The 27,687-nt window shown below is 38.8% G+C and overlaps 1 protein-coding gene across 6 annotated transcripts in view; it reads left to right on the top strand.

Moving 5' to 3' along the window:
• Window positions 1–27,687, top strand: part of TMEM108 (transmembrane protein 108) — a 402,326-nt gene that overhangs the window by 212,932 nt on the left and 161,707 nt on the right. For 4 of the 6 annotated variants that reach the window (XM_060638683.3, XM_060638679.3, XM_060638682.3 and 1 more), the window contains one exon: window positions 15,541–15,626. In XM_060638683.3, coding sequence (XP_060494666.1) covers window positions 15,587–15,626 — 40 coding nt within the window. In that variant the 5' untranslated portion in view covers window positions 15,541–15,586. Of the gene's footprint in view, window positions 1–15,540; window positions 15,627–27,687 lie in introns of those variants that run through there. The other 2 variants (XM_060638681.3, XM_078432333.2) reach the window with 2 other exon arrangements.

Below are 27,687 nucleotides of genomic sequence, written 5' to 3'. Positions count from 1 at the left end.
CCTTTTGTCTAGTGCTATTAACCCACAGCTGCTACTGGAGAATTATGGCTTTTCTTTCACCCTTCAAATGTCACGCTCTGGCTTCTAATCAGTGATAATCTAATGGGAATCTAATCTGATGACAAGGATCTCTAAGAAATAGAGTTTTTTTCCAAGTTTCATGCCCCTGAAAGGGTTGAGATTGTCCTAAGTATCAATAAATTATATCTGGCCCAGCAACAACTGATGAATTACCTATGAAGAGTTTGCAAAAATATGTAGAAATTGAGGGGGTTTTAAATTTTTTTTTAATTTTTTGACAGAGTGGGAGAGAGGGGTGGAGGAAGGGAGAGAGAGAATCTTAAGCAGGCTTCATGCTCAGCATGGATCCTGACATGAGGCTCGATCCCACAAACCTGGAATCATGACCTGAGCCAAAATCAAGAGTCTGACACTCAACCAACTGAGCACCCAGGTGCTTCTATGTAGAACTTGTTTTAATGACTTTCTATTCGCTCCATTGGTGAGGGAGGGAACTCACCCTAGGGGATGAGCCAAACACGCAACACAGGATGCATGTGATCAACAGCAGTTGATTAGTCACATGTACTCAAAGCTTGGGGGGGGGGGGGGCATGTCACACAGGGCTACTGGGGAGTTGCACTCAGGAACAGCATGAATAGCTAGGAGTTGTGGGAAGCAGGTTTGTGGTGTCAAGAGGGTGGGGTCCCCCCTGATTCCCGGGGAGGATGTGATGGGCTTGTTTGAATAATTCCACTTGCTTGTTAGGAACTAAAACCTTCTACTCAGGGATAAGCAGGAACTATGCCTGATACCTTTGGTAAGGAGAGTTGCTTTGCTAGGGAACCTTATCCAGAGAGAGTTAGGCCATTCAAGGCCCTCTTGATTTTACCAAAAATCAAGGCAGCACCTAATACTATGCTGTAATTTTAGGCTTTATGCCACATACACAACAATCAATTTTCACTAGTTTGGGTAGAAAAAAAAGGGCATGTCTTTTTTTTTTTCCAATTAAGATTAAATGGTTCTCATTTAATTATCTCATTTTGCAAGGCAGCCCTTTCTTCCCAAGATTTCCTCTATTTTGTGGCAAGCCCAAGAACCTCAAAGTCCGACTCAATTGCAAGGATCAGTGCTTGGGATAACATCCCCTAAGAAGGGAAAAGAAAACAGGGCCTGGCACTTAGGGAGCATTGGAGAATATTTGAATGAACACATGAACCAGCTAGCAAGCTGAGCCAGGAGAGAAATCCCAACTTCTTCACTGCTTTTGTTTCCGTAGACACTTGGTGTCTTTGGCCGTACAGCAGTCACTTTCCACCAGCTGTTGGTGTCCGTGGGTTCAATACCACCTTGTCCCTGGTGGTTGAGGAGTGTTGTCTCTCCTCCTTAAATCTGAAATTCAGTCCTCCCTGTCTCAACAGCTGCTGCTACAGACTTTAGGGAAAGTGGAAAGAATCTGGAGCCCAGGAAGCATTGTCCACCCAATCTGCCTTTATCTGAACCACTTTCCCTGTCAGAAATAATATCACAGTTTGCTGCATTATATACTCACTCTTGTTTTTCTGTGCACCCCCCACATACATTTTCCTCAGCCTCTATAACTGTGTCTACATAATTTTCAATTAAATAGCTATTTAAATTTAAATGTAAACATTTTTCCCAAGTTACACTAGCAACATTCTAAGTGCTCAGTACCACCTATAGTCAGTGTCTACTGTATTGGACAATATAACTTATACAACTTTTTTATCATTACAGAAAATTCTGTTTGAGAGTGCCACCTGTATCAATTTTGTGGATCATTTATGCATTTACTGAATACCTGCTATGTGCTTGACCTTATTCTAAGCACTGAGGGCATAGCAGTAGACAAGATAGGCAAAATTTCTACCATCCCAGAACTTACATTTTAATTCACAAATCCTACATCTAAATGTCAGTGTGTATCAATAGCTTGAGGAAGGACGCCACTGGAAAACAGATGGCTAATTGTTCTTAAACATCCTGATTCATCCCCAGTCTGATTTCTTTGAGGTATAGCTCAATTTTCTTCAATTTTTGGAGCTCTGAATTTTATACTCCTGGTTTGGGCTGATTTGCAAGGCACAAATGGCTTACATATTTGACTCACCTTTAAGTATTGACTGTCATTGTTAAGTCTTTTAGATTCTGGGTAGAGGTTTATTTGAAAAGTAGTTGTTCTAGGATTTAATCATTTAAATTCATTCTGGCAGCTTGTGTTTATAATTTTAATTCATTGAAAGGTCTCATTTTTATTGAAGTGTATAACCACAACAGAGACTAGGAAATACACTGTAGTCATGTTGTTTTTCTACCACAAATCCATGTTTTAATACATGCCACCCCCCATGTAGGTGTTACTACTCATACAGCATTAATATTACTAGCCTAAAAAGTTGAATAATGGAGATGGGTGACATTTTCAAAGCAGTCATTAGGATTCAAACATACTATGCTAATACTCTCAACAAGAGCCACAAATGCCAGCACCAACAATTCAAACTAATGAACTATAAACATTTGCACACTTGTGAACTGATCAATTGTAGTATGTTACAGTTGAAAGAGACTGGAAATGGACCTTTCTGCTCTAATTCCCTCTTTCCTCATTTATTGGTCCTTTGAAGATATAAATGATTTATCCAAGGTAATAGTTAAAGAGTAAAACCCTGCCATAGCCAGAAATTCACTTTTGCAGAGGAAAGGTTCTCAGACTTCAGCATGCATCCTTGAGGGCTTGTTGAAGCATAGATTGCTGGGCCCTACCTTGAGAGTTTCTAATTCAGTGCTCTAGGGTGGAACCTGAGAATTTACATTCCTAACAACTTCCTGGTACTGCTGGTGGTCTGAGAACCACATTTTTAGAGTCAGTGGTATAAACAATGTGGTTACTGCTGTGAAGTTAATGAAATGATGAGAATGAGCCTACATAGCTAGCCCTAGGGATCTGAGGGTCCAGCTGCATGATCATATCTATCCATGTATCCACTGGTTTTGGCACCACGCAGTGCCACTTGGCTAGTGCCGTGTAAACATTAATGGGGATGTAAACATTCTGGGTCTGATAGCTGCCTGGACTTATAAGACAGTGACATTCCAGCTGTCTCATGGTTAGTAGGCATTTATTTTGATCCGGGAAGATTGAGCCTTGGGGACCCAGCCTCCATCTCTCTGCCTCCCAACTTCTGCCTGCTGTTTCCCTGTCAGTTTTGTCCTTTCTTCGGAATATCCTTCCCTCCCCCAGAAAATGAGAACATTGGCCTAATCTCATTTGAGAAGCTGGAGAGTCACATAGTCAAATTGCATTGTTTAGGAATTTTAAAGCAGCAAGTGGTAGATCTTCTGTGGTTTAATGTACTCATCTTCAAACTCCTGCCTCATTGTCCTCACTCAGCATCTTTGTACTTTTTTTACCTTTACTAGTCAGAATCCTTCTTAACCTTGCAAGTTTAGCTCATATTCCATCTCCTTCAGAAGTCCTGCTACTCTCCAGAAGATGTTATTTTTCCTTCCTCTGAAGGGATAGGACATGTTTCTTGTACTTCTGTGGTCTAAACTCTGTGGAGGTGTTATTTCATTCGCAGAAGAACCTTGTAGCATAGGTGTGATACCTGTTTTACTGACAGAAAATGTGCTACCCTTCTTGAGTCTCAGGGTCTAAGTTGTTATAATTTTCTAGAATACAGTGTAATAATTTGTCTTATACAACTGATAAGGGCAAAGCTGGCTATAGAGTGATTTTTTTTTTGACATGATATTTGTTCCCCCTGCTAAACTGCAAGTTCCTTGAGGGCAGGGATCATGTCTCATTTGCTTTTATTCCCAGTCCCAGTCCCTACTGCTAACACAGTACTTAGTACTTAGCAGCACTCAGTATTTTCCAAAGAAGTGGATCTCCAGGTTAATTGTTGTTTATATTGTATCTTCCTGCCCTGATTCTCTGTGTAGTTGGCTTTGGTCCCCACAGAAAGGAGATCCTTTCAGTGTCGTTTATCCTCCCTGATCCCACACAGAATTTGTGGCCATGGCTGCCCCCTCTGTTTTCTCTGTGAATGCAGTCTTGGGGAAAAGGAACATCAGTCTACCTTAGGAAGAAGTGATTTGGGATTAGGGTTGTTTTAGCTTTATGCCAGTCTCTTAGTCTGTACGCGGCTTCCACACCCTCTTGACTTCACTGAACCACATTCTCTCTCCCTTTTAGTCATTATCTCCTTAATCTTCCTGACATCCCTGGAAGCCAAGTAGCAAGGACAAGTGAGAGGTATATCAAAGATATATTGGGTAAAATATCACAAAGAATTCACGTTGCATGAAACTTGAATCGCATGGGAGGCTGTGGATCTAAATATTTAAGAAACACTGAATCAGTCATTTCTGTTTTAAACATAACTTGCAAATGTGGTTTCATCAATCATCCTACTTCCTTCATCTCCCATAAAATGCCAGTCTCAGGAATGAGAATAAGCAGCGCTGGCCTCACTGTGGCTCTAGTGCTCTTTCAGGCTGGGGTAAGGGTCCCTGGTTCTTGATTGACTGCACATTAGAATCCCAAGGGAATCTGATTTAATCTACCCAGTACATTCCTCCAGGGTTCTAATGTGTAGTCAGGATGAAGAAGTACTAGATTAGGTTCTTGGTTTCCAACCTTGGTTGATCATAAGAGCCATCTTGGGAGCCTTTTTGATTGCTCCATCTAAGAACCTGGGAATTAGAATTCCTGAGGGAAAGACTTAAGAATCTATCTTAAAAATAGGTTCTGACCATCAGCTAGTCTTGGGAATACTAATTTTGATACTTGTAGATATTTCTTCTCGCCCTTCCAGTTATCAAAGTAAGGTCTAATTATCAACATAGTTAAGTGGGCTGGTTAAGGCCCTCACAGGTGAGATGAAATGTATTATTTTACTCATGCTTCCTGGAGCAAGGAATAAAGTTGAGAATTATCAGAAATGCTTGGAATATTGTGACTTCACTGTGGGACTGAACTTGCCTACACGGATCTTGCCCATCACTTTAATTCCTACTCTTCAGGTAATGGCTATAAGTGTTCCTCTCTTCCCCGGGTATTGTGGGCAGCATAGTAGTGACTTCCTGGTCCTGTACCACATAGGGAGTGACTTGCACACTACCAACACTGAGTTGCAGGACATCTTTCTTTGTATTGGGAGCAGACAGCACTGCATTCCTCTGATGGCCTTGCCCGCAGATTGAGGTAGAATCTATAGAGCCTCAAACTTCAGGCTGTATCTGTTTTATATTGGCCCACCTCACTCGTACCCGCATAATTTTTCATTTCATTATAATTTTTATTCCAGCCATACATTCAACAGACTCTGCATCTCCTATGGAATCACCAGACATAAATTACATATTTTGAAAGATTAAACCAAAGCCATAAATTAAAACCGTCTTCACACTGGCTCAAGAATTACAGAAGTCTTTATGTGGATTGAAGTTGGATGGGAGAAGCTCAGGACAAAGAATGGCAGGAAAAAAGACTGTTCTTGAGATCAAAATTAAAATTTAGCAAGGACTATGATATTAGGAATAATTTCACATACTGAAATGTATTGCTGGTTCATAGCATGCAGCATTATTTAAATCTTCTCTCCACATGTAAAACATGGTGATAAGAGTTTGCCTGTTTCATATGGCCTTCCCTCCCTTTCCATTGTAAAAACTTGGCACATCTTTTAGGACAAATGGCTGCTTCCCAAAGGAAATACACATATTCTTAGGTTCCAAAATTCAATTTCTAAAGATATTTTTCAGGCACTGCAAAAGAAAGAAAAAAAAATGAATGTGTTTGCTGTGGACAAGAAATAATCTTTTTCATAAGCAGTCCAGTCAAAATGATAAAACATCCTCCTTTAGCATTTGGCATTGCTACAATATCATTTAATTCCCTGACCTCAGTGTATAGTTTTTAATCCCAAAACCATAAAAGAGGGAGTGTGGTATGTGTGCTTCACCTTGCACAAGCACCTTTCTGTCTCCTCAAATGAGATAAATGTCCTTAATACACTTTAATGCCATAAAAAAGAAGTCTGTGTCATTCTAATAAGCCTCAAGCTCCTGGTCCTATTTTTACCCCCTTGCTGACTTCAGTGGCTGTGGACTGCAGAACACCCTCCCCCAGCAAATGCAAATAAACTCCAGCTGGTCTTGAACACTCAGGCAATTACTTCTCAGTCCTCCAAGCAAAGTCTACATTAATTGATTCCTTTTTGTAGGCTTTTCCTTAGTAGAAGGGATCTGTTTTTGCCCTTCTGTTTGGAATTCAGCATCTCATGGATCTGACAGACTCTAATATTGTCTTTTATTTTTCAGAGAAGAAAATACAGAGGGGAAGAGAGGGAAAGGGCACTACTGAAGTGTTTTTTATCCTTCAGAGTTTACTGAGATCCTGGCTCCAAGGGTGGAGGGTAGATCTGCTTGCACTGCTTCCTAAGTCAGTACGGTTCTCTCCACAGACAGACATTTATTCTCCTCCTAGTTTACTAGAAAAGTGCTCATGCAGGTTCTGCACCACGAAAGCCTTTATAAATCGGAAATCACACAGTCCTATTTCTTTTGGCTTGTAGTCTTGCCCCTATGAATTAATTGCTAGTGTTTTAAAATAGGGAGAGATGTGATGTATGGCTTCTCTTGAAAATTTAGGGAAAATTTTTTTTGAGAAGATTTTTCAGTTTAAGGGAAAAAAAGACTCCTTTTCCTACTGACAATTGGCTAGGACCTAAAAATACCATTCCCTTGTGTTTTCAAGTTCACCATAGTCACCACTATTCCCTATAGACTCCCAGGACTGAGACAAAGTGACAGGCTATAGTCAGGCTCACAATGTCGATCATAGGTTCAGAGGAAAGTGAAATATTTCTTGCTCAAAACTGAAAAAATTTGGAAGAACGATTGGAAAAGCCACAAGTTTCAGGAAAAATTATAAGAACATCTATGTCTTTATGGAAGTGAAGGATATTCTTGTGTTAAATATGCAGATCATCTGTATGAAAAGAATTTGACTAAAAACCTTTTCTAACCCAAACTTAGCCCTGTGGATACATGCGTCTATTTGTGACTTAGGATGTAAGTGAGCCTGAGAAACCTTCATATTTGCTTTCCTGAAGTAACCCACTGCTCATGATACTCAGGCCCTGGGGTAACTTGCTGAATATCAGTTCCTTTCACTTTCCTGATTTTTTTTTCTCTATCCTCACAAGACCAAGAGCAGCAGTCTGTATGCCATTCGCTTGGGGGAAAGGGAGAGACAGAAGCAACGTACTAGATACACAGGAGGTGCTTCACTTAATTTAATTCTCTCAGTAATCTTTTTTTTATCATTTGTTTATTTAAGTTCAAGTTAGTTAACATACAGGGTGGTATTGGTTTCAGGAGTAGAACCCAGTGATTCATCACTTATGTATAACACCCAGTGCTTATCCCAACAAGTGCCCTCCTTAATGCCCATCACCCATTTAGCCCATCCCTACACCCACTTCCCTTCCAGCAACCCTCAGTTTGGTCTATTTAAGAGTCTCTTATGGTTTGCCTCCCTCTCTGTTTTTATCTTAATTTTCCTTCTCTTCCCCTGTGTTCATCTGTTGTGGTTCTTAAATTCCTCATATGAGTGAAATCATGATATGTGTCTTTCTCTGATTGACTTATTTTGCTTAGCATAATACTCTCTAGTTCTGTCCACGTTGTTGCAGATGGCAAGATTTCATTCTTCTTGATGGCTGAGTATTATTCCATTGTATATATACTACATCTTTATCCATTCATGAGTCGATGGACATTTGGGCTCTTTCCATACTTTGGCTATTGTCAATAGCGCTGCTATAAACATTGGGGTGTATGTGCCCCTTCGAAATAGCATTTTTGTATTCTTTGGATAAATAACTAGTAGTGCAATTGCTGGGTCATAGGGTAGTTCTATTTTTAATTTTTTGAGGAACCTCCATACTGTTTTCCAGAATGGCTGCATCAGTTTCATTCCCAGCAGCAGTTCAAAAGTGTTCCCCTTTCTCTGCATCCTCACCAACATCTGTTGTTGCCTGAGTTATTAATTTTAACCATTCTGACTTAGGTGTCAGCCTCATTTACAAATGAGAAAGCTGACAATCAGGGAAGTTAAGTAACTTGCTTAAGATCACATAGCAAAGCTACTCAGTGGTAGGCCTGCCTGGTTCTTTTTCCTACAGCATGGTCCACCTGCTGCTCATTGAAATGCTTTCCCTGAGTTACTACTTAACACATGACTTGAGCTTTTATTATGGGTTGACAAGGAGCAGCCATGCCAAGAATAAATAATCTGTTCATATTCCATGAATATGGAATGAATATGAGGAATTCCATCCTCATACTGAGGATGCTAATGCTTATCAAAAATTGTCTAATGATCTTTTCTTAGAAGTTAGTGATAGAAAAGGGTTGTATTCCTGAACAAAATGCAAACTGTACCTCTATGCAGCCAGAAAAAAAATTATGCTATCTTTTTTGCATTTACTTCTAGGAAGCTCCAAGACAAAAGTATTATTGTTTCATTGTATTTTATGGTAAAATTGATTTCCACTTTGTCCACATAATTTTGGATCTCCCTTTTTGATATTATTAATGTGCTTTGATGTGTTAATCTCTTATACAAGTTGCATCTAGTAGTAAGCCTCCTCAGAGAACTTTTTAAGGAAAACAAAGGTATAAATAACAACCTTAAAGTTCAACTTGTACCCATAAAAATAAATTCTAAATTTAATTTAAATAAGACACTGGATTTAACAAAAGGGACTATCTGAGTAATATCCCAAAGTCTTTGTTTCATTTCTAGCTTAGGGAAAGCACAATTCAGAGATGGTTGGTGAGCTCTGGCCTAATGTGTCATTTTCTTGTCTTCTGCTATTAGGTATTCACTCTGAGCACTTGTTGTGTGCCAGGTACTAGGGCAGGTGCTTTGCATGCATTGACTGGTCTTTGCAGCAAGCATATCAAGTAACATTCTTACCCCATTTACAAACAAGAAATCCACCAATCAGAGAAGTCTAGAAACTAGCTCAAGGTCTCACATCTGGTAGATGTGATGTTGAACAAAGACTGAGTTTTTGGTGTCTGTGTCCTCGCCTATAAAATGGAGATGTATGCCCCTTTCGAAACTTTTGTGCAGGCCTGTGATGTTACTTGTTATTTGAACTCTCCTGTTCTTCTCCCCCCACCCCCTTCATCATTTTCCCAAAGGGCACTATTATAGGTGTTGGCTGTTAGTTTAGTCAGTTCTTCCTGAGTCCTAAAGAGATGGGGAGCCATTGTTTTGTTTTGTGCCAACTTTTATTATTCACCTGAATTGTTGGTCATCTTTATTCTTTGCCTCGCAAAATATTTTAAAGCTCATCTTAAATATAGTTGGTTCTCATAATTCATGGCAGTTATGTTCTATAAAGTTTTCATAAATACTGAATAGTAAATACAAGCCATTGCTCTTAGGGGAAATAAAGGGTTAGGTTCCTGTGAGCCTGAGGTCACAGTTTTGTCAGTTGATCCATATGTAACCTTGTTTTCATGTGTTGTTGTTTAAAGACACCTTATGTAATATATATTATTAATTCATTAGCTTTGAACTCACAGCCAATAGCACCATAACTCATGCCTTGTTGCACTTAGGAGCCCTAGACAGCACTTCAGCACTGTGCTTGCAGGCCATTTCAAATAGAACAATAAAAAGCTGGGGCGCCTGGGTGGCTCAGTCGGTTAAGCGGCCAACTTTGGCTCAGGTCATGACCTCGCGGTCTGTGAGTTCGAGCCCGGCGTCGGGCTCTGGGCTGACAGCTCAGAGCCTGGAGCCTGTTTCAGATTCTGTGTCTCCCTCTCTCTGACCCTCCCCCGTTCATGCTCTGTCTCTCTCTGTCTCAAAAATAAATAAATGTTATAAAAAATAATAATAATAAAAATAAAAAGAAAAAGAAATAAAAAGCCCCCAAATGTTAAAAACATAGTACTCAATAGCCTATGGAAAGGATAATTGTTCACAGTATGAGAGCTAAAACAAGAAGACAAAAATAAAGATGACGACAGATCATTGCCTTGTTTGACCTCAGCTGGGAACATGTGTTTTGGACAATGCAAGCATGTATGCAAATGATTGCTAAGGCACCTTGAGGATTGATTTGGGGATTAGGAATAAATTTTAGGGATTTTAACTCTTTGCTTTTTGTAAGATAAACATTTTTTTCCAGGTTTTTATGGTTTTTTTTACTTAATTATAGTTTTTGCTTTGTAATTTTTATGTAATAAAGTTTATGTTTTTCTTGTTGCTTCAAACTTTGATTTAGATTTAGCAAAGCTTCTCTACTCCCAGTAGAATTTGCTCTTTCTTCTAGTATTTGTATACATATTTTACATTTAAAGGTCTGGTCCTTTGAATTTATGCTGGTGTGTAATATTTGGAAGTTAGTACAATTTTATCTTTCCCATATTACTCTGCTAATCTCTCAATGTTTACTTAAAAGTTCTTTTTGCCTATTAATTTAATATGCTGCTTTTATCATATAAATTTCCATATATAATTGGGTCTATTCATGTGTTAATATCAAATTGGCTTGATTATGTAGTGGCCTTACAGTTTGTTTCAGTGTCTGGTAGGGCTGACAGTCCCTCTTTCCCCTGTCCTTACCTTATTGGGTTTTTGTGTTGTTGTTTTCCAGGATTTTCCTGGCTGTTCTTCCTTATTCTGTATGAACTTGTTATTTCAAGTCAGTTTACACATCACATATCAGAGCTTTTCATTTGGCTCTTCATTACTTCTTCTCTGCTACATGAACATTTCTAATTGCAACATTTTAAGTGACCTGTGAAAGAGAAAAATTACCCTTCCTGAATCAGTGGAATAGATAGAACTGTTCCATTTAAACCAAAGCGGGGAGAAGTAGGATTCTTTTAGGCTCACCTTCTTTAAGAAGTGATTCAGGTTACTTGTACCTCTTTGTTTTCCCTGAGCCTAATAGTCAGTGAGATCCCCACCTGTGCCACTGTATCTGCATGTTTGGGCAAATATTTTCATCCTCCTCCTCTCTTCAGTCTCTTGGCTGTAAACTGTACTTTCTTAGAATTTCATCCCAGATATTAGTTGTCTTCCTTGGAGCTTCTAAATTATTCCCCGAGGGACCAGATACAATGAATGTTTCCTACTATATGGTTAAAAAACAGCTTTAGATGGAATCTCATTGTGCCTGTCTGTCTATCCAAAACACAACTACCCACCCAAGAGACTCAGGTGAGAAACCATTGTTAGAACTAAGTGAGTTTGGTTAGGTCACAAAATGAATACACAAAATACAGTCATTTTCATATAGAGGCAGTTAGAAGATATAATGGAAGCAGAAATCCCATCACAGTGGCAAAAAAATATGTGTATATATATGTGTATATGTATATATGTATACATGTATATATGCATATAAAATGTATATAAAATGCCTAGGAATTAATTCAATAAGACTATAGAACTCAAATGAAGGAAAAACACTATAAAACTCCACAAAACTATTAACTATACTGGAATTAAAATAATAAAAACCCACACACAAAAAACAACTCCACAAAAAGACCTAAATAAAGATTAATTTTGAATAAATACAAGCCATGTGGTGCTTATAGTTGGGATACCCCTGTATAACCCAGATGATACCAAGTGCCCAATTTATGAGCTCAGTTGTTTCTTTGATATGTGAATAAAATGGCTCTATTGTATATATTGTCGAAAGTCGAACAGTTTCTCAAAAATCTCTCAGCATTTTTAGAGATGACTGAGGGGCTTATGTTCTTCTTAATCAATATAAACTACAACTGTTTCTCTGCTCTCCTGTTATTTAATCATTTATTTATTCATTCATATATTTAGTCACTTTACAATTGAGTGCTTGCTGTGTCCTAAACCCTCCATAGATGCCCACTAACCGTTGCTTAGGACTCCTATGACTCCTTTCTATTCATGGGCACTCTTGTCTTGGAACATAGTCTCTTCTGTCATTGCCCATCTGAGCACCACTGACATAAGGCTGTTTTGTACAAGACTTTTGCTGAGATTTTTGAGGGTACTAGTGGTGGATAAGCATTGTGGAGGGGAAGAATAGATGTAGTGTATAAGTAAAAATAGCATAAAACAAACAAAAATTAAATGTTACACATCTTAAAGTTTATGGGTCATCCCCTCTGGGAAATTTCTCACTTTATCTTTTATTCTTGGGTCCCACCTACTCCTATCTTTTGGAATTGCCCTTTTTCTGTCTCTCAACATGTCTTGTGTATCCTCTCTTTAGCCTCTGATTTCTGGACTGCTTAGCCCCTATCCTACCTTAGAGAACTGAAATCTGTTATTTTTATAATGGAGAACAGTTGATCTCTTTTTCTCCCTCTTGCTCATCCAGATCACTCTCAGGGGGGCTTTAATTAGTCATTGAGCTATTGTGCCCATACCCAAAAAAGTGCTTCTTCTCACTCTCTGAAAAGAATTCTTTTGATCTTCATAGCTATAATTTTTAAAATTATTTTTCTCCTCAGTACACTCAGATTTTGAAGAGATCAAGTCTTTACCAAATTAATAAAGTAAGTAGAAGATAATTACATCTATAATACCAATGATATTTTTTCTGGAATTTAATAAAATGATAAAGTTAATTTAAGGGAAAAACATACTCAAAGAACAAGATAAATCATAAAGAGTAATAATGGAGGACTAACTTTACCAAGAGTTTAATTTAAACAACGCTTATTATTATAGTAGAAGAATGAACAGAGATGTAAAATGTAACACAAAGTCCAGAAATAGATCTAAAGGAAATAAAAAATACCAGAAGAAAATACAGGCGACTATTTATGTAATCCTGGACTAAAGAAGGCCTCTCTAACCATGGCTGTGTGTGGATTGGTGTGTGTGCGTATCATTCTTACAAAAAGAAAATGATGTTTTACAACATGGATGGACCTAAGAAACGTTATGCTAAGTGAAAGAGCCATATACAAAAACTATGCATTGTATGATTCTATTTATGTGAAATGTACAGAATGAGCAAATGTGTATAGCAGATTAGTAGTTGTCAGGGGCTGGGAAGAGGGGAGAAGGAAAGTGACTGCTAATTAAACATAGGAGTTTTTGGATTTTGTTTTTTAAGGTTTTTCTTTTTTTTTTAGAGTGATGAAAAATGTTCTGGAATTAGGTACTGGTGATGGTTACACAACTTGAATATATTAATGACTACTGAATTGTATATTTAAAAGGCTGAATTTGGGGCACCTGGGTCGCTCAGTTGGTTGAGCAGCCGACTTTGGCTCAGGTCATGATCTCGTGGTCCATGAGTTCGAGCCCCGCGTCGGGCTCGGTGCTGGCAGCTCAGAGCCTGGAGCCTGTTTCAGATTCTGTGTTTCCCTCTCTCTGATCCTCCCCCATTCATGCTCTGTCTCTCTCTCTGTCTCAAAAATAAACATTAAAAAAAAGTAATAAAAATAAAAGGCTGAATTTATTTATTTATTTTTAAAAAAATTTTTTTTTTAACGTTTATTTATTTTTGAGACAGAGAAAGACACAGCATGAACGGGGGAGGGGCAGAGAGAGAGGGAGACACAGAATCGGAAGCAGGCTCCAGGCTCTGAGCCATCAGCCCAGAGCCCGACGTGGGGCTTGAACTCACGGACCGCGAGATCGTGACCCGGGCTGAAGTCGGACACTTAACCGACTGAGCCACCCAGGCGCCCCAAGGCTGAATTTAATAATACATGGATTATATCTCAACATAAACATTTTAAAGATAAATCTGTTCCACTTGGGATATTATGAGAAAATAATGCAGCATGCCAGTAGAGAATGGTTAAAGAAAGCGTTAAAGAAAAAGATACTCAATGACATTTGTTAAGGATGGTGCGTCAGGCTCTATTCAGGACCTTCAGGACAAGTATAGGGAACCATGCAATGGGATATAACAGTTGGGGAGAGAGATTGGGCTCAACTCTGAACACAGCTTGGGCCAGTGGCCGTTTATAGCCAAGGATCAGGGTGGGGGTCAGTGGATGGAAAATGACTAAGAGGAAACATCAGGGGTAAAGGGTTTTGGCTAAACTGACCTAACAAGATTCTTGCTAAAGACAGTCCAGGGTAATTATCACCTGGGGCTTGATGGATACTGAGGGTGGAGGGTTCTGGTCAAACTGAGTTAGCGTGTGTTGTTGCTGAAACTAGGTGTTATAAGTGTGTGAATGGACCTAGGAGAAGGTCCAGGAGCCTGACTAAAGGATCTTTGTCAAATGTGAACTAAAAATTTTAAAAAGACAAATGATTAATAAACATATAAAATGCAAATTAAAGCAATAAGATGAAATATTTGCTTATTTATTGGCAAAGATGGAAAGAAATTATAAATTTCCATCATTGGGTAGGTTGTAGTGTAATGGATATTCCCACTTACTGGTATGGACAAAGGGTAATTTGGCAGTATATTTCAAAAGCCTTGTGTCCTCGTGGTTCCATTTCTAGGGATTTACCTTAAAGAAATACTGTGTGCCATTTAAAATAAAGTAGCAAATAGTAGTAACACAAGAAAATTTTTCTGCTAGGGAGAAAAATTAGAATGTATAATAGAGGCGGCTCCTGACTGGCTTAATCGGTAGAGCATGTGACTTTTGATCTGAGTGTCATGAGTTCCAGCCCCTCGTTGGATATGGAGCCTACTTAAAAACAAACTAAAGTATAATAGATAAAATGAGACAGATCGATAGAAGTGCATGTTGAAAGGCTGGAGAGATAGGTAATTTGTATTTCCTTATAGATTCTTATCTCTATTTCATTTAGCTTTATTTTCCAGATATTCTATACTGGATTATCTGTTATAACCAGAAAATAATGGAAAAGTTATTTAGCATAATACAACTTAACATGTGGTAAAGCTTTTTGGGTGGTTTTGTTTGGTGAACACCACAAAAGAAATGAGATAAGAAATTTTTTGTTTTTCCTGTTTCAAAACTAGAGATTCAGGAGAAGCTAAGTGGAAATCCTCAAAAGTTCCAGTCAGACTCTCACTCTCTAATTGCCCACATGAGTTTCCTTCAGTGGTGTATAGAGTTTCAGTATTTAACCAGTCGATGAATTGGTATTTGTATAACGTAGACTGTTTTAAATTAGACTCTGATGGGGCCGACTGGATGGCTCAGCTAAGTGTTGTACTTTGGCTTAGGTCATGATCTCACTGTGAGTTGGAGCCCCGTGTTGGGCTCTGTGCTGGCAGCTCAGAGCCTGGAGCTTCTTCAGATTCTGTGTTTCCATCTCTTCCCACCCCCCCCTCCTCCCCGCCTCCTGCTCATGCTCTGTCTCTCCCTCTGTCAAAATTAAATAAACATTAAAAAATTAAAAAAAAATAGTTGCTGGTGTATCCTTATTCCAAGAATTTTCCTCTTCAAAGTCAGGTATTTTAAGGATGGAGTTCTTTTTGATTGACTTGAATTCTGTTCCCCAGGTGTAACAATTTTCTTCTCCTGATTTCCTAGACAGAATCATGAATAAACTGGAGGACAAGCAGGACCAGATGATACCATGAAGAGAAGTTTACAGGCCCTCTATTGCCAACTGTTAAGTAAGTTGATGTCACATTTCTTTTAGAATATACCAATGTTATTGTTTGTCCACTGCCAGAAATTTAATACATTTTCTGGAGGAAGACCAGGGTTTTCTCAATAGAAAATTTTCCCTCTGTTTGATCTAGGTAGTTAAAGTGTCAAGCATTAAGTCATTCTATTGCTTTGGGCATCTGTTGTGATGTAGATTCCATTATAATAATACTAAATTGGCGTGTTAATCATAGTTTATTCAAGGATGAGTGTCAAAAACATTATTGTTCTTGGTTTTGTGGCAGAATAAAGGGTTCCAGTATGACCTTCTGTAGGTTCCTTATAAAGAAGGAATGTTAGGCTGTGTTTTGTGGATTTTGTCACATAGAACTTGTTACTATTCGGTGACTATACAGCCTTTAGTTATGTGTGTTCCTAAATAATGAATGATTAAAATGTGATTTCTTTAGGTTTGGTGGTAGAATGAATAGCGTTTATGACTTTATGCATGTTGCTCATGTGTTTGGGGGGTTGTGCTACAAATCTCTAGTTGGGATTGCAATTGTTAATGAATGTAAAAACCAATACCAATACCAGTGGTGAGTTTGATGTTCAGATTTACCCACTTAAGACAATAGACATTGCGCATTCCAGGTCAAATCAAAGCCATTGGGTTGGGAAAACCTGGAGTTCACTGTGTTTGTCTGGTTCTTGCTGAGGTATGAAAAAGGTATCTTTCCTACACTGGATGGTTCCTTTTTAAATTTAGCCAAGAAAATAACATAAGGAAAGATTGAGATGCAGATCACCAGTTGGCCCTTAGAATCTATCAGTTCAGGTTATGTTGCACTTCCAGTGCAAAGCACTTTATTTACAGAAAGTATTCTGGTTAGGTTTTTTAATTAACTTATTTCTGCTACTAAATTCTAATCCCTAAAACATGGATCACCTCAGCCTGTTTTCAGCTGGTGAAATGTCACCAAATTATATGGACTCTTTCATGTTCTTTTTCCATGTATTCTATAGGACTGTGGGTTTGTTGCCTTTTTTTTTTTTTTTTAATAGTAAGCTGGCTTGTTAGAAAAAAAGGCTTTACAGATTGAAGAAGCAGTCAATCAACTAATGATTAACTCTGCCTTGATGGGAGAGGGATCATTTGAAGGTTAAAAAGGATTATACACACACACACACAGATACACTCCCCATCAAGAAGGGAAAGCAAGCTTTGTAGGCAGAAGAAACAGGAAATGAAAAAGAGCTTAGTAGATTTGGGAGGCAGCAAAATGTTTGTTGAGTTCATCACCTATGCTGGTTGTATGCCCCAAAGTTCAAGTAATATTATAAGGTCATGTATTATTTGAAAGGCATCAGGTAAGTATTCTATGAGTCAGAGATCAAGTGTTGGATGCTAATGAGGTCCATCCTCCCAATAGAGCCTATATGAAAGCTGAAAGGGTTTTCCTCAAACATCTGGATAGCTGCAGAAGTCAACTTCGTCTTAACAGTTTCATTGTTTGCAGCCTTGCCTTGAAATGCAAGCAGCCCAGAGTAGGTAGTTTCCTGCTAGTTAGGAGGTAGGTGGTAGTGACCCTTAATAAACCACCCTGGTTACTAGGTAGCTGACTGTGGGAGTCCAGCTTTGTACAGAGCTGGGAGGGTGGAGCACTCGGGCACTGGTCAATTAGTCTGACTGCAGAGAATGGTTTTCACAAGTTCATGGAGATGAGGGGTTGTTATTTATAGCATTTTTTTTTTTCTCAAGAGAATTGGATATTTTGTAAAACCTTAGCTAAAACTCTGGCACAATTCGCACTCAATAGCTCGTATGTGTCATGGGTTAGCCAATTATTACACCTGGATTAAAGTTATCCACAAACAGTATATTTTTTTCAGTGTCTAAAACAGACTTGAGAACTAGAGTTCTCTAAATATAGACTTACCATGTTACTTTATATAATTCAGCAAATTGATGTTTTTAATTTGGGGGGGAAAGCCTGGTAGAGTGTTCTGGTTATATTTTGTTCTGTAACAAACCACCCCAGAACTTTGTAGCTAGAAACAACAACAGTCACATATATTGCTCTTGAACCTGCAATTTGGGCAGGGGTTGGCGGAGACTGCATAGTGTCTAGGATCTGGGCTGGAGGTTGGACAGCCTGGGGCCTGCCAACATCTTTTTACCCTGAGGCCTTTTCATATGACAAAGTGGGGGCTTCATGTGAGGCAGCATAGTGGCCTCATGGTAGTCAGACTTCTTGTATTGCAGATCATGACTGTGAGGCCAGGGCAAAACCTACAAGGCCTGTTATGAGTTGGCTTGGAAACCCAAGAGTAATACTTCAGTCACACCGTATTGGCCAAAGGAATCACTTAGACCAACCCTTATTCAAGGGAAGAGTTATTGAATGCCAGCTCTCAAAGGGAAGATTAGTAAGAATTTGTAATCCTCCTTAGTCTACTACAGAGAGTGTTTGTTTAAAAAAAAAAAAAAAAAGCAATTACTTACTAATGGACATGAGTGAGTTCATGAGTCATCTTTATCATCAAAGAAGCCACTCCCTCTTGAGTGCCTACTGTATTCACAGACATCTGCTTATTAGTTTGTATCATGTCATTCATTCCAGAGGCAAATGCTTCAAGATAAAGAAGTGTTAACCGATGAGTAAGTTAAGGACTGTCCCAGGGTGACCAAGTAGTGAGTGATGGAGTTGGAATTCACATCCAAGTCTCTCTGATCTCTTTGTTCACACATGTTTTTTCATCCGGCCTGTGTGCCTCCACCACACACAGGAAAAATCAGTAGTGTGACCTCTGTGCTGTCCATATGGCTGGTTAGAGGTCGTTCTGACCCGTGGTTGGTAAAGTTTGCATCCTATTAATGATGACAGGTGAAGCTTTAAGAAAAAAATCCAGGCTTGGGGCGCCTGGGTGGCTCAGTCTGTTAGGCATCCGACTTCGGCTCATGTCATGATCTTGCTGTTCAGAGTTTGAGCCCCACGTCAGGCTCTGTGCTTAGAGCCTGGAGCCTGTTTCAGATTCTATGTCTCTCTCCCTCTCTCTCAATCTCTCTCTGCCCCTCCCCTGCTCATGCTGTTTGTCTCTCTATCTCTCAAAAATAAACAAACATTAAAAAAAAAAATCCAGGCTCTCTCTGGATCGTTGCATCACAATCAGTAGTCATTGGGGCTTATGTGTGTCTGATAGGGGCTAAGAGATGCAGTCTTTGGCAGACTGTGAAATAGAGATTTTAATATTTTACTTTTATTACAACTGACTGTGTCTAATTTGTTTTATTTCTTGAGCTCTATTCCACAGTGCAGCATTGAGTGTTTCATCCTGCCAGTTTTAGCTCTTTGGTAAGGTTTAACACATTTTATATGATACTTTGAAACAACTGAAATCTTGAGGGTGAGGGTGGTGGTGAGAACTTTCACGGTTATGTAAAAATCAAGTGCTGCGTTCATTTTTCTTTTTTACACCATAAAGTAAGTATGAAGCTAATGCTAAGAATACCTGAGTTTTTGAGTGGCAGACCTGGGTTCAGATCCTCACCCTACCACTTAGTAGGTGGCTTATGTTAGGGAAATTACTTTACCTCCATGTACCTCATGTAATATGGGATATGACCACCCATACATAAGATGGTATTGAGTGAGATAACACAGCACATAGAAGACCTACAGTAAATGTCAGTTTTCTTACCAGGTCTTCTGTCTCCAAGAGAGAGGTACAACCTAACCAGGATCTCTACTGTAACATTTACATGGGACTTTCTGATTCACCAAACATTTTCACAGAATTTGATCCTCAGGATATCTATTAAGGCAAGAGGGACATTAATTATCATTGGTCACATTCTACAGAGGAAGGAGTTGACATGATCAAGACTGCTTTTCCCAAGCCATATCACAATTTTATATTAAAAAAAAAAAAAGAATAATGGAAAGTAAGGAACATCATCAAAAACCTTTAAGAACACGACACTGCTGGGGAGGCACTGAGTCCTGAGTTAGCAGATTTGATCTTTGCCTAAGTGCTAGATACTTTGCTACTTGGTTAACAATACCAAGATAATTATTATGAGCTTATGAAAGTAAGTTTTTACATACCAATATCTGTTCAAATTAAAGTTGTTCGGGTAGAGTCAAGGAGTGGTTATATTTAGTAAGTTAAGTGTTGCTCTATAATCAGGCATTTGTATTTCTTGAATCACACTCTGTATTATTATTGATATAGCTTGCTTGCTGTTGAATGTCTTACATGTACTGAATTAACTGAAGTTGACTCATGTGTTCTGTCTTCATGGTTTGTTTCTCCTGATAAGTGAGAGGAAATTTTTCCCTAAGATTGAGGAGGGAGAGTTGATATAAATCATAAGTTTAGGTCAGTTTAGATCCAAACAAGTATTGACTCCAGAAACGTAGGCTCTTCTAGATTTAACAAGCAGTCATAAACATACTGCAGTATGGACACATATGAAATGAAAGATGTTCATCTCCTCCACTGCCATTGAAGGTGTCTTCCCTTGCCTTTTACTGCTTGTTCATAATATCCATAGACAGTAACAGTGTGGCAACCATGGTTAAGGGTTTGGATTCTGGATTAAGACTGCTTGGGTTCAAATCCTGGCTTACCACAAATTCTTTTCCAAATGATGTTTACCCCTTCCCATACAAAACATACCAGTTGAGCGTGCCTTCACTGCCAGTAGCTGTTGGGCTATCTGTCTACCACCCCTTGCAAATCTGTCGCTCTTGAGGCTACTAAAGATTCTGCTCTTGTTGAAATAAAACAGCATGTCCTATTTAGTAGCTAAGAGCAATTTATTAGCTTGCATTTCTCTCATGCTACCACCAGTGGCTATAATAATGGTAATAACACATTTGGTATTCATTCAGCATTATGGAAATGGATACATCCGTTTCATCAAAACTGCGATTCAGTATTTCAGGCTAGATTATTCTGATTGGCTTTCATCAATGTTTCTCAAACTTGGCTTTACACTGGAATCACCTGGAAAGCTTTTAACAAATCCCCTTGCTCAACCCTACCCTATATCAATTAAATCAGAATGTTTGGGGGACGGAGTGGAATGTGTGGCAACTGGACATCAGATGATTCTTTTTTTTTTTTTTTTAATTTTTTTTAACGTTTATTTATTTTTGAGACAGAGAGAGACAGAGCATGAACAGGGGAGGGGCAGAGAGAGAGGGAGACACAGAATCTGAAACAGGCTCCAGGCTCTGAGCTGTCAGCACAGAGCCCGACACGGGGCTCGAACTCACGGGCCGTGAGATCATGACCTGAGCCGAAGTCGGACGCCTAACCGACCAAGCCACCCAGGCGCCCCGGACATCAGATGATTCTAATACACAATCAGGGCTGAGAATCACTGGCTTACAGCAATGGTTTTAAATTTAGTCATGCAACATCATCACCTGAAGACTTGTTTATACACAGATTGCTGGGCCACACTCCCAGAGCTTCTGATTCAGTAGATGTGGCGTAGGGACAGTAATTCGTGCTTCTAAGTTTCTAGTGATGCTGAAACTTTGGTCCAGGGATCACACTTTGAAAATCACTGTCTTAGACTTAAGAAAGGCTATCCTGGAGCAACAGGAAGCTTTCAGCTTTCATGTATCACTTGAGCTGCCTAGTGGTGAAATGGATCTTGGAACAAAACCAGGGTGAGTTAGAAATGAGAAGGAAGGGAGAGATGTCAGGGCAGGAACTAGCAGAATCACAGTGTTGTAGAAATAGGAAGTATTAGAATTTGAAGTTTCATGTTACTCTTCATTGTACACTGGAAGTTGGTTTTTACTCTCAACAATGCCAAAGGCACAAAGAGTGGCTAGATAGGATTATAAATAAAGCAAAGGGAAAACACAAGAATGGCCCTGGGGCCCATTTCGGAACTCGATTTTATAAGACTATTTCTTCCTCAAATCATGCTGGATAATTCTTTTGCAAATCACAAATTTGAGGTTGGATTTTTTTGTTGTTGTTATGAAAAGTCTTGCAAATGTTCTCTAGAGAAAACTGGTTTCTTTCGTTCTGAAGAAAAATTCATTCACAGAGAAAAATTGAGGAAGTTAACACTTTCAAATGTGACATTAACCCAGGAAGTTAGGCATCCTTAATATGTTCTGCATCCTTAAATGTGTTCTATTGATTTAATGTCTTTTACATTTTAAGTTGTGATTTTTAAATTTGCATAAGTCAACACACTCTTTTATGCAGATTAAACAAACCTTAATAAGACCTTCTCATTGTAACCAATTCTAGTGAAGACTGAGGAATAAAATATTTTTTTTTTTAATTTTTTTTTCTTAATGTTTTTATTTATTTTTGAGACAGAGAGAGACAGAGCATGAGCAGGGAAGGGGCAGAGAGAGAAGGAGACAAAGAATCGGAAGCAGGCTCCAGGCTCTGAGCCATCAGCACAGAGCCTGATGCGGGGCTCGAACTCACAGACTGTGAGATCATGACCTGAGCCGAAGTCGGACGCTCAACCGACTGAGCCACCCAGGCGCCCCAGGAATAAAATATTTTAAAGAAACAATTTTATGACTTTTGAGAACTTTCTCTTACATGGTTGGCAGGAATGTAGATGAGGGAAGTCATGCTCACGCTTGGGAGAACTGTTGACACTCAAATTTAAATGTTAACTCTTCATGAGTAAATTCAGTTTTCTATATGAAAGTACTTTTGCTAAAACATATGGTGGGAGAGAGCACAGAATTTGGATTTAAAGGGTATACTTTGAGCTCTCACTTCTCTTACTAATTATGGGACTTTGCAAACACTTAACCTTCCAGAGCCACTTTATTTTCCTTAACTACAATACACAGATAATGAGTATTATAATATCCTTGATGATTATTGTGAAAGCTAAATGAGAAGGGTATAAAAACATTTCATAAATTGCAAAATGCCTTCTAAACGTGAGTTGCCATGTTAATACTGTCCGTAAATAACTTGTTTCTTTTGTTGTTGTACTGTTGTTTAGCAAATCTTGTTTAAAATTTTTAAAAATGTGAAAGATAGTCTAGCATGTCCTCACCCAGATTTCAACTAAGTAGAGCTCTCGTGAGTGCACATAAAACCTCATTAGTGGGGGATTTTAACAAGGGTTTCTAGCTGATCAGGAATTGGCAAAATTTTGGAAGATTGTTCTGAATAAGGCAGGGTTGAACAGAATTATTTAAAGTTTATTTATTTATTTTGAGAGAAAGAGCAAGCCAGAGAGGGTGAAAGAGAGGGAGAGAGAGAATCCTAAGCAGGCTCCACGCTATATCAGCACAAAGCCTGATGCAGGGCTCGATCCCACAAACCATGGGATCATGACCTCAGCTGAAATCAAGAGTCAGATGCTCAACCAACTAAGCCACCCAGGCACCCTTTGAACAGAATTTTTTAAATGAAGAAAAAGGATTTTTTTTCAACACCTTCGTGTTGGCTTTGTAATAAACCTAATCTGAAAGTTTTCTGAAATGTGTAACCATTTGCCTTTGCAAATGTGATGCACCCTGGAGACTCTTAGGCTAGGGTCCAAGAAGCTCCCAAAACCTAAAACACACTGCCCTTGCAGTGTTGTCTTTCATATCTCCCTCTCCTGTTTACCCCTACCCTTTCCCTTCCTTTTTTGGGGGGGTTTCCATCACCAGGCTAGGCTCTCTCTTCTCTTCGCTCTTCTCCGTCAGAAGTTTTTGAGCTTTTCTTCTCAAGAAAGGCTTTATCTGCTGCAGGCGTCCTAATAGCTTCTCACAAAGTGAGTTCCTTGCCTTTGCTCTGACTCCACCACAGTATCCACAGTATCACTCAGGGTACCCTGTGAGCTGTGGTCAGTCTCACTACTCACTTGCTTCCTGAGCATCTTCAATTTCCCCATCTGTCAAAGTATGACTGCCATAACAAGTTACTACAGACTTGGTAGCTTAAAACAACAGAATTTTTTTCTCTCACAGTTCTGGATGCCAGAAGTTAGAAATCAAGGTGTCAGCAGGGCTCCACTTCCTACAAAGGCTCCGAGGGAGAACCTTTCCTTGACTCTTCCATTCTAGTGGCTCTAAGATGTTCTTTGTTTGTGACTGTATCACGCCAGACTCTGCCTTTGTCCTCACATGGCCTTCCCTTCTTCCTTGTGTCTCATAAAAGGACATTCATCATTGGATTTTGGGTCCAACTGGATAATCCAGCATAATCTCTTCTCAAGATCCCTGAGTTAATTACGTGCACAATGACCCTTTTTGCCAAATAAGGTCACATTCACAGGTCTCAGAGTTAGGATGTAGGAATAAACTTTTTTTTTTTTTTAATTTAAATTTCAGTTAACATACACTGCAATATTGGTTTCAGGAATAGAATTCAGTGATTCATCACTTACATACAGCACCCAGTGCTCATCACAAGTACCCTCTTTAGCACCCAGCACCCATCTAGCCCATCTTGTACCCACCTACCTCCGTCAACCCAGCCTTTTCTCTATCATTAAGACTCTCGTGTCATTTGTTTCCCTTTCTTCGCTTCCCCCCCACCCCACTTCCCAAAATTTTACCTGTTTTGTTTCTTAAATTCCACATATGATTGAAAGCATGTGGTATTTGTCTTTGTCTGATTGACTTATTTTATTTAGTATAATACTCTCTAGCTCCATCCGTGTCATTGCAAATGGCAAGATTTCATTTTTTTATGTCTGAGTAATATTTCATTGTGTATATATACCACTTCTTCCTTATTCATTCATCAGTCAGTGGACACTTGGGCTGTTTCCATAATGTGGCTTGTGTAGATAATACTACTTAAAAATTTTTTTTCTAATATTTATTTTTGAGTGAGAGAAGGAGACAGAGTGTGAGCAGGGGAGGGGCAGAAAGAGAGGGAGACACAGAACCCAAAGCAGGCTTCAGGCTCCAAGCTGTCAGCAGTCAGCACAGAACCCGATGCAGGGCTTAAACCCACAAACTGCAAGATCATGACCTGAGCTGAAGTTGGGCGCTTAACCGACTGAGCCACCCAGGCGCCCCTGTAGATAATACTTGTATAAACATCAGGGTGCATGTATACTTTTGAATGAGTATTTTTGTATTCTTTGGGTAAATATCTAGTAGTGTGATGCTGGATCATAGGGTAGTTCTATTTTTAACTTTTTGAGGAATCTTCCTTTCTTTTCCACAGTAACTGCACCAGTTTGCATTCCCACCAACAGTGTGAGAGAGTTCCCCTTTCTCTGCATCCTCGCCAACATGTGTTGTTTCCTGAGTTATTAATTTTAGCCTTTCTGACAGGTATAAGGTGGTATCTCATTGTGGTTTTGATCTGTATTTCCCTGATGATGAATAATATTGAGCATCTTTTCATGTGTCTGTTTGCCATCTGGATGTCTGCTTTGGAAAAGTTCATGTCTTCTGCCCATTTCTTCACTGGATTATTTGTTTTTTGCATGATGAGTTTGATATGTTCTTTATAGATTTTGGATACTAACCCTTTATCAGATATGTCATTTGCAAATATCTTCTCCCATTTTGTAGGCTGACTTTTATTGATTGTTTCCTTCACTGTGCACAAGCTTTTTATCTTGATGAAGGCCCAGTAGTTCATGTTTGCTCTCATTTCCCTTACCTTTGGTGACATGTCTAGTAAGAAATTGCTCTGGCCAAGGTGAAAGAAGTTGCTGCCTGTGATCTCCTCTAAGATTTTGATGGTTTCCTGTCTCACATTTAGGTCTTTAATCCATTTTGAATTCATTTTTCTGTATAGTGTAAGAAAATGATCCAGTTTTATTCTTCTGCGTGTCACTGTCCAGTTTTCCCAACACCTTTTGTTGAAGACATTGTCTTTTTCTCATTGGATATTCTCTCCTGCTTTGTCAAAGATTAGCGGACCATATAGTTCTGGGTCCATGTCTGGGTTTTCTATTCTGTTCGATTGGTGTATATGTCTGTTTTTGTGGCGATACAATACTGTCTGGATGACTACAACTTTGTAATATAGCTTAAAATCTGAAATAGTGGTGCCTCCAGTTTTATTTTTCCAAGGATTGCTTCGGCCATTCAGGGTCTTTTGTGGTACCATACAAATTTTAAGATTGTTCTATCTCTGTGAAAAATGCTGGTGGTATTTTGATGCGGACTGTATTAAATGTATAGATTGCTTTTGGTAGTATAGACACTTTAACAATGTTTGTTCTTCTAATCCATGAGCATGGAAGGCTTTTCCATGTCTTTGTATCTTTTTCTGTTTCTTTCACAAGGGTTTCTGTAGTTTTCAGCACACAGATCTTTTACCTCTTTAGTTAGGTTTATTCCTAGGTATCTTACTATTTTTGGTGCAGTTGTAAATGAGATTGATTCCTTGATTTCTTTTTCTGCTGCTTCATTACTGGTGTATAGCAATGCAACAGATTTCTACACACTGATCTTATATTCTGTGATTTTGCTGAATTCATGTGTTCTAGTAATTTTTTGGTGGAGTCTTTCGGGTCTTGTACACAGAGGATCATGTGATCTGCAAATAGTGAAAGTTTGACTTCTTCCTTGCTAATTTGGTTGCCTTTTATTTCTTTGTGTTGTCTGATTGCTGAGGCTAAGACTTGCAGTACCATGTTAAATAGTAATGGTGAGAGTGGACATTCTTATTTTTTTCCTTACCATAGGGGAAAGGCTCTCAGTTTTTCCCCATTGGGGATGATATTAGCTGGGGCTCTTTCTTATATGGCCTTTATGATGTTGAGATATATTCCATGTATTCCTACTTTGTCAAGGGTTTTTATCAAGAATGGATGCTATATTTTGTCAAATGCTTTTTCTGCATCTATTGACAAGATCGTATGGTTCTTATCCTTTGTTTTAGTAATGTGGTCTATCACATTGATTGATTTGCAAATATTGAACCAGCCCTGCAGCCCAGGAATAAATTCCACTTGATCATGATGAATAATTCTTTTAATGTACTGTTGAATTCGATTTGCCAGTATTTTATTGAGAATTTTTGCATATGTGTTCAGCAGGGATATCAGCCTATAATTCTCCTCTTTCAAAAAATTTTTGTAATGTTTATATATTTTTGAGACAGAGAGAGCACACAAGCAGGGCAGGGGCAGAAAGAGACAGACACACGGAATCCTAAGCAGGCTCCAGGCTCTGAGCTGTCAGCACAGAGCCTGACACAGGGGTCAAACTAATGAGCCGTGAGATCATGACCTGAGCCAAAGTTGGATACTTAACCAACTAGCCACCCAGGTGCCCCTATAATTCTCCTTTTTAATGAGGTCTTTGATTTTGGAATCAAGGTAATGCTGACCTCATAGAATGAGTTTGGAAGTTTTCCTTCCATTTCTATTTTTTGGAACAATTTGAGAAGACTAGGTATTAACTCTTCTTTAAATGTCTGGTAGAATTCCCCTGGAAAGCCATCTGGCCCAAGACTCTGGTTTGTTGGGAGATTTTTGATTACTGATTCAATTTCTTTGCTGATTATGGGTCTGTTCAAATTTTCTATTTCTTTCTGTTCCAGTTTTGGTAGCTTGTATGTTTATATGAATCTGTCCATTTCTTCTGTATTGCCCAATGTGTTAACATAAAATTTCATAGTAGTCTCTAATGATTGTTTGTATTTCTGTGGTGTTGATTGTGATCTCTCATCTCTCCTTTGTAATTTTATCTATTTGAGACCTTTCTCTTTTCATTTTGATAAGTTTGGTTAGGGGTTTATCAATTTTGTTAATTTTCTCAAAGGACCAGTTTCTAGTTTCATTGATTTGTTCTACAAGATTTGTTGTTGTGTTGTTGTTGTTTCTTTACCATTTATTTCTGCTCTAACTTCATTAGTTCCCTTTCTCTGCTAGCTTTAGGCTTTATATGCTGTTTCTTTTCTAGCTCCTTTAGGTACGAAGTCAGGTTGTGTATTTGGGACCTTTCTTGCTTCTTGAAATAGGCCTGAATTGTAATATACTTCTCTCTTAGGACTGCTTTTGCTGCATCCCAAAGGGTTTGGACTGTCTTATTTTCATTTTCATTTGCTTCCATGTAGTGTTTTATTACTTCTTTAATTTCCTGGTTAACCTATTCATTCTTTAGCAGGATATTC

This window comes from Panthera onca, chromosome C2 (genome assembly GCF_046562875.1).
Source record: "Panthera onca isolate mPanOnc1 chromosome C2, mPanOnc1 haplotype 2, whole genome shotgun sequence".
Classification (NCBI taxonomy): Eukaryota; Metazoa; Chordata; class Mammalia; order Carnivora; family Felidae; genus Panthera; species Panthera onca.
Note: the sequence above shows the minus strand (reverse complement) of the source record. Positions and strands in the feature narration are given on the sequence as shown.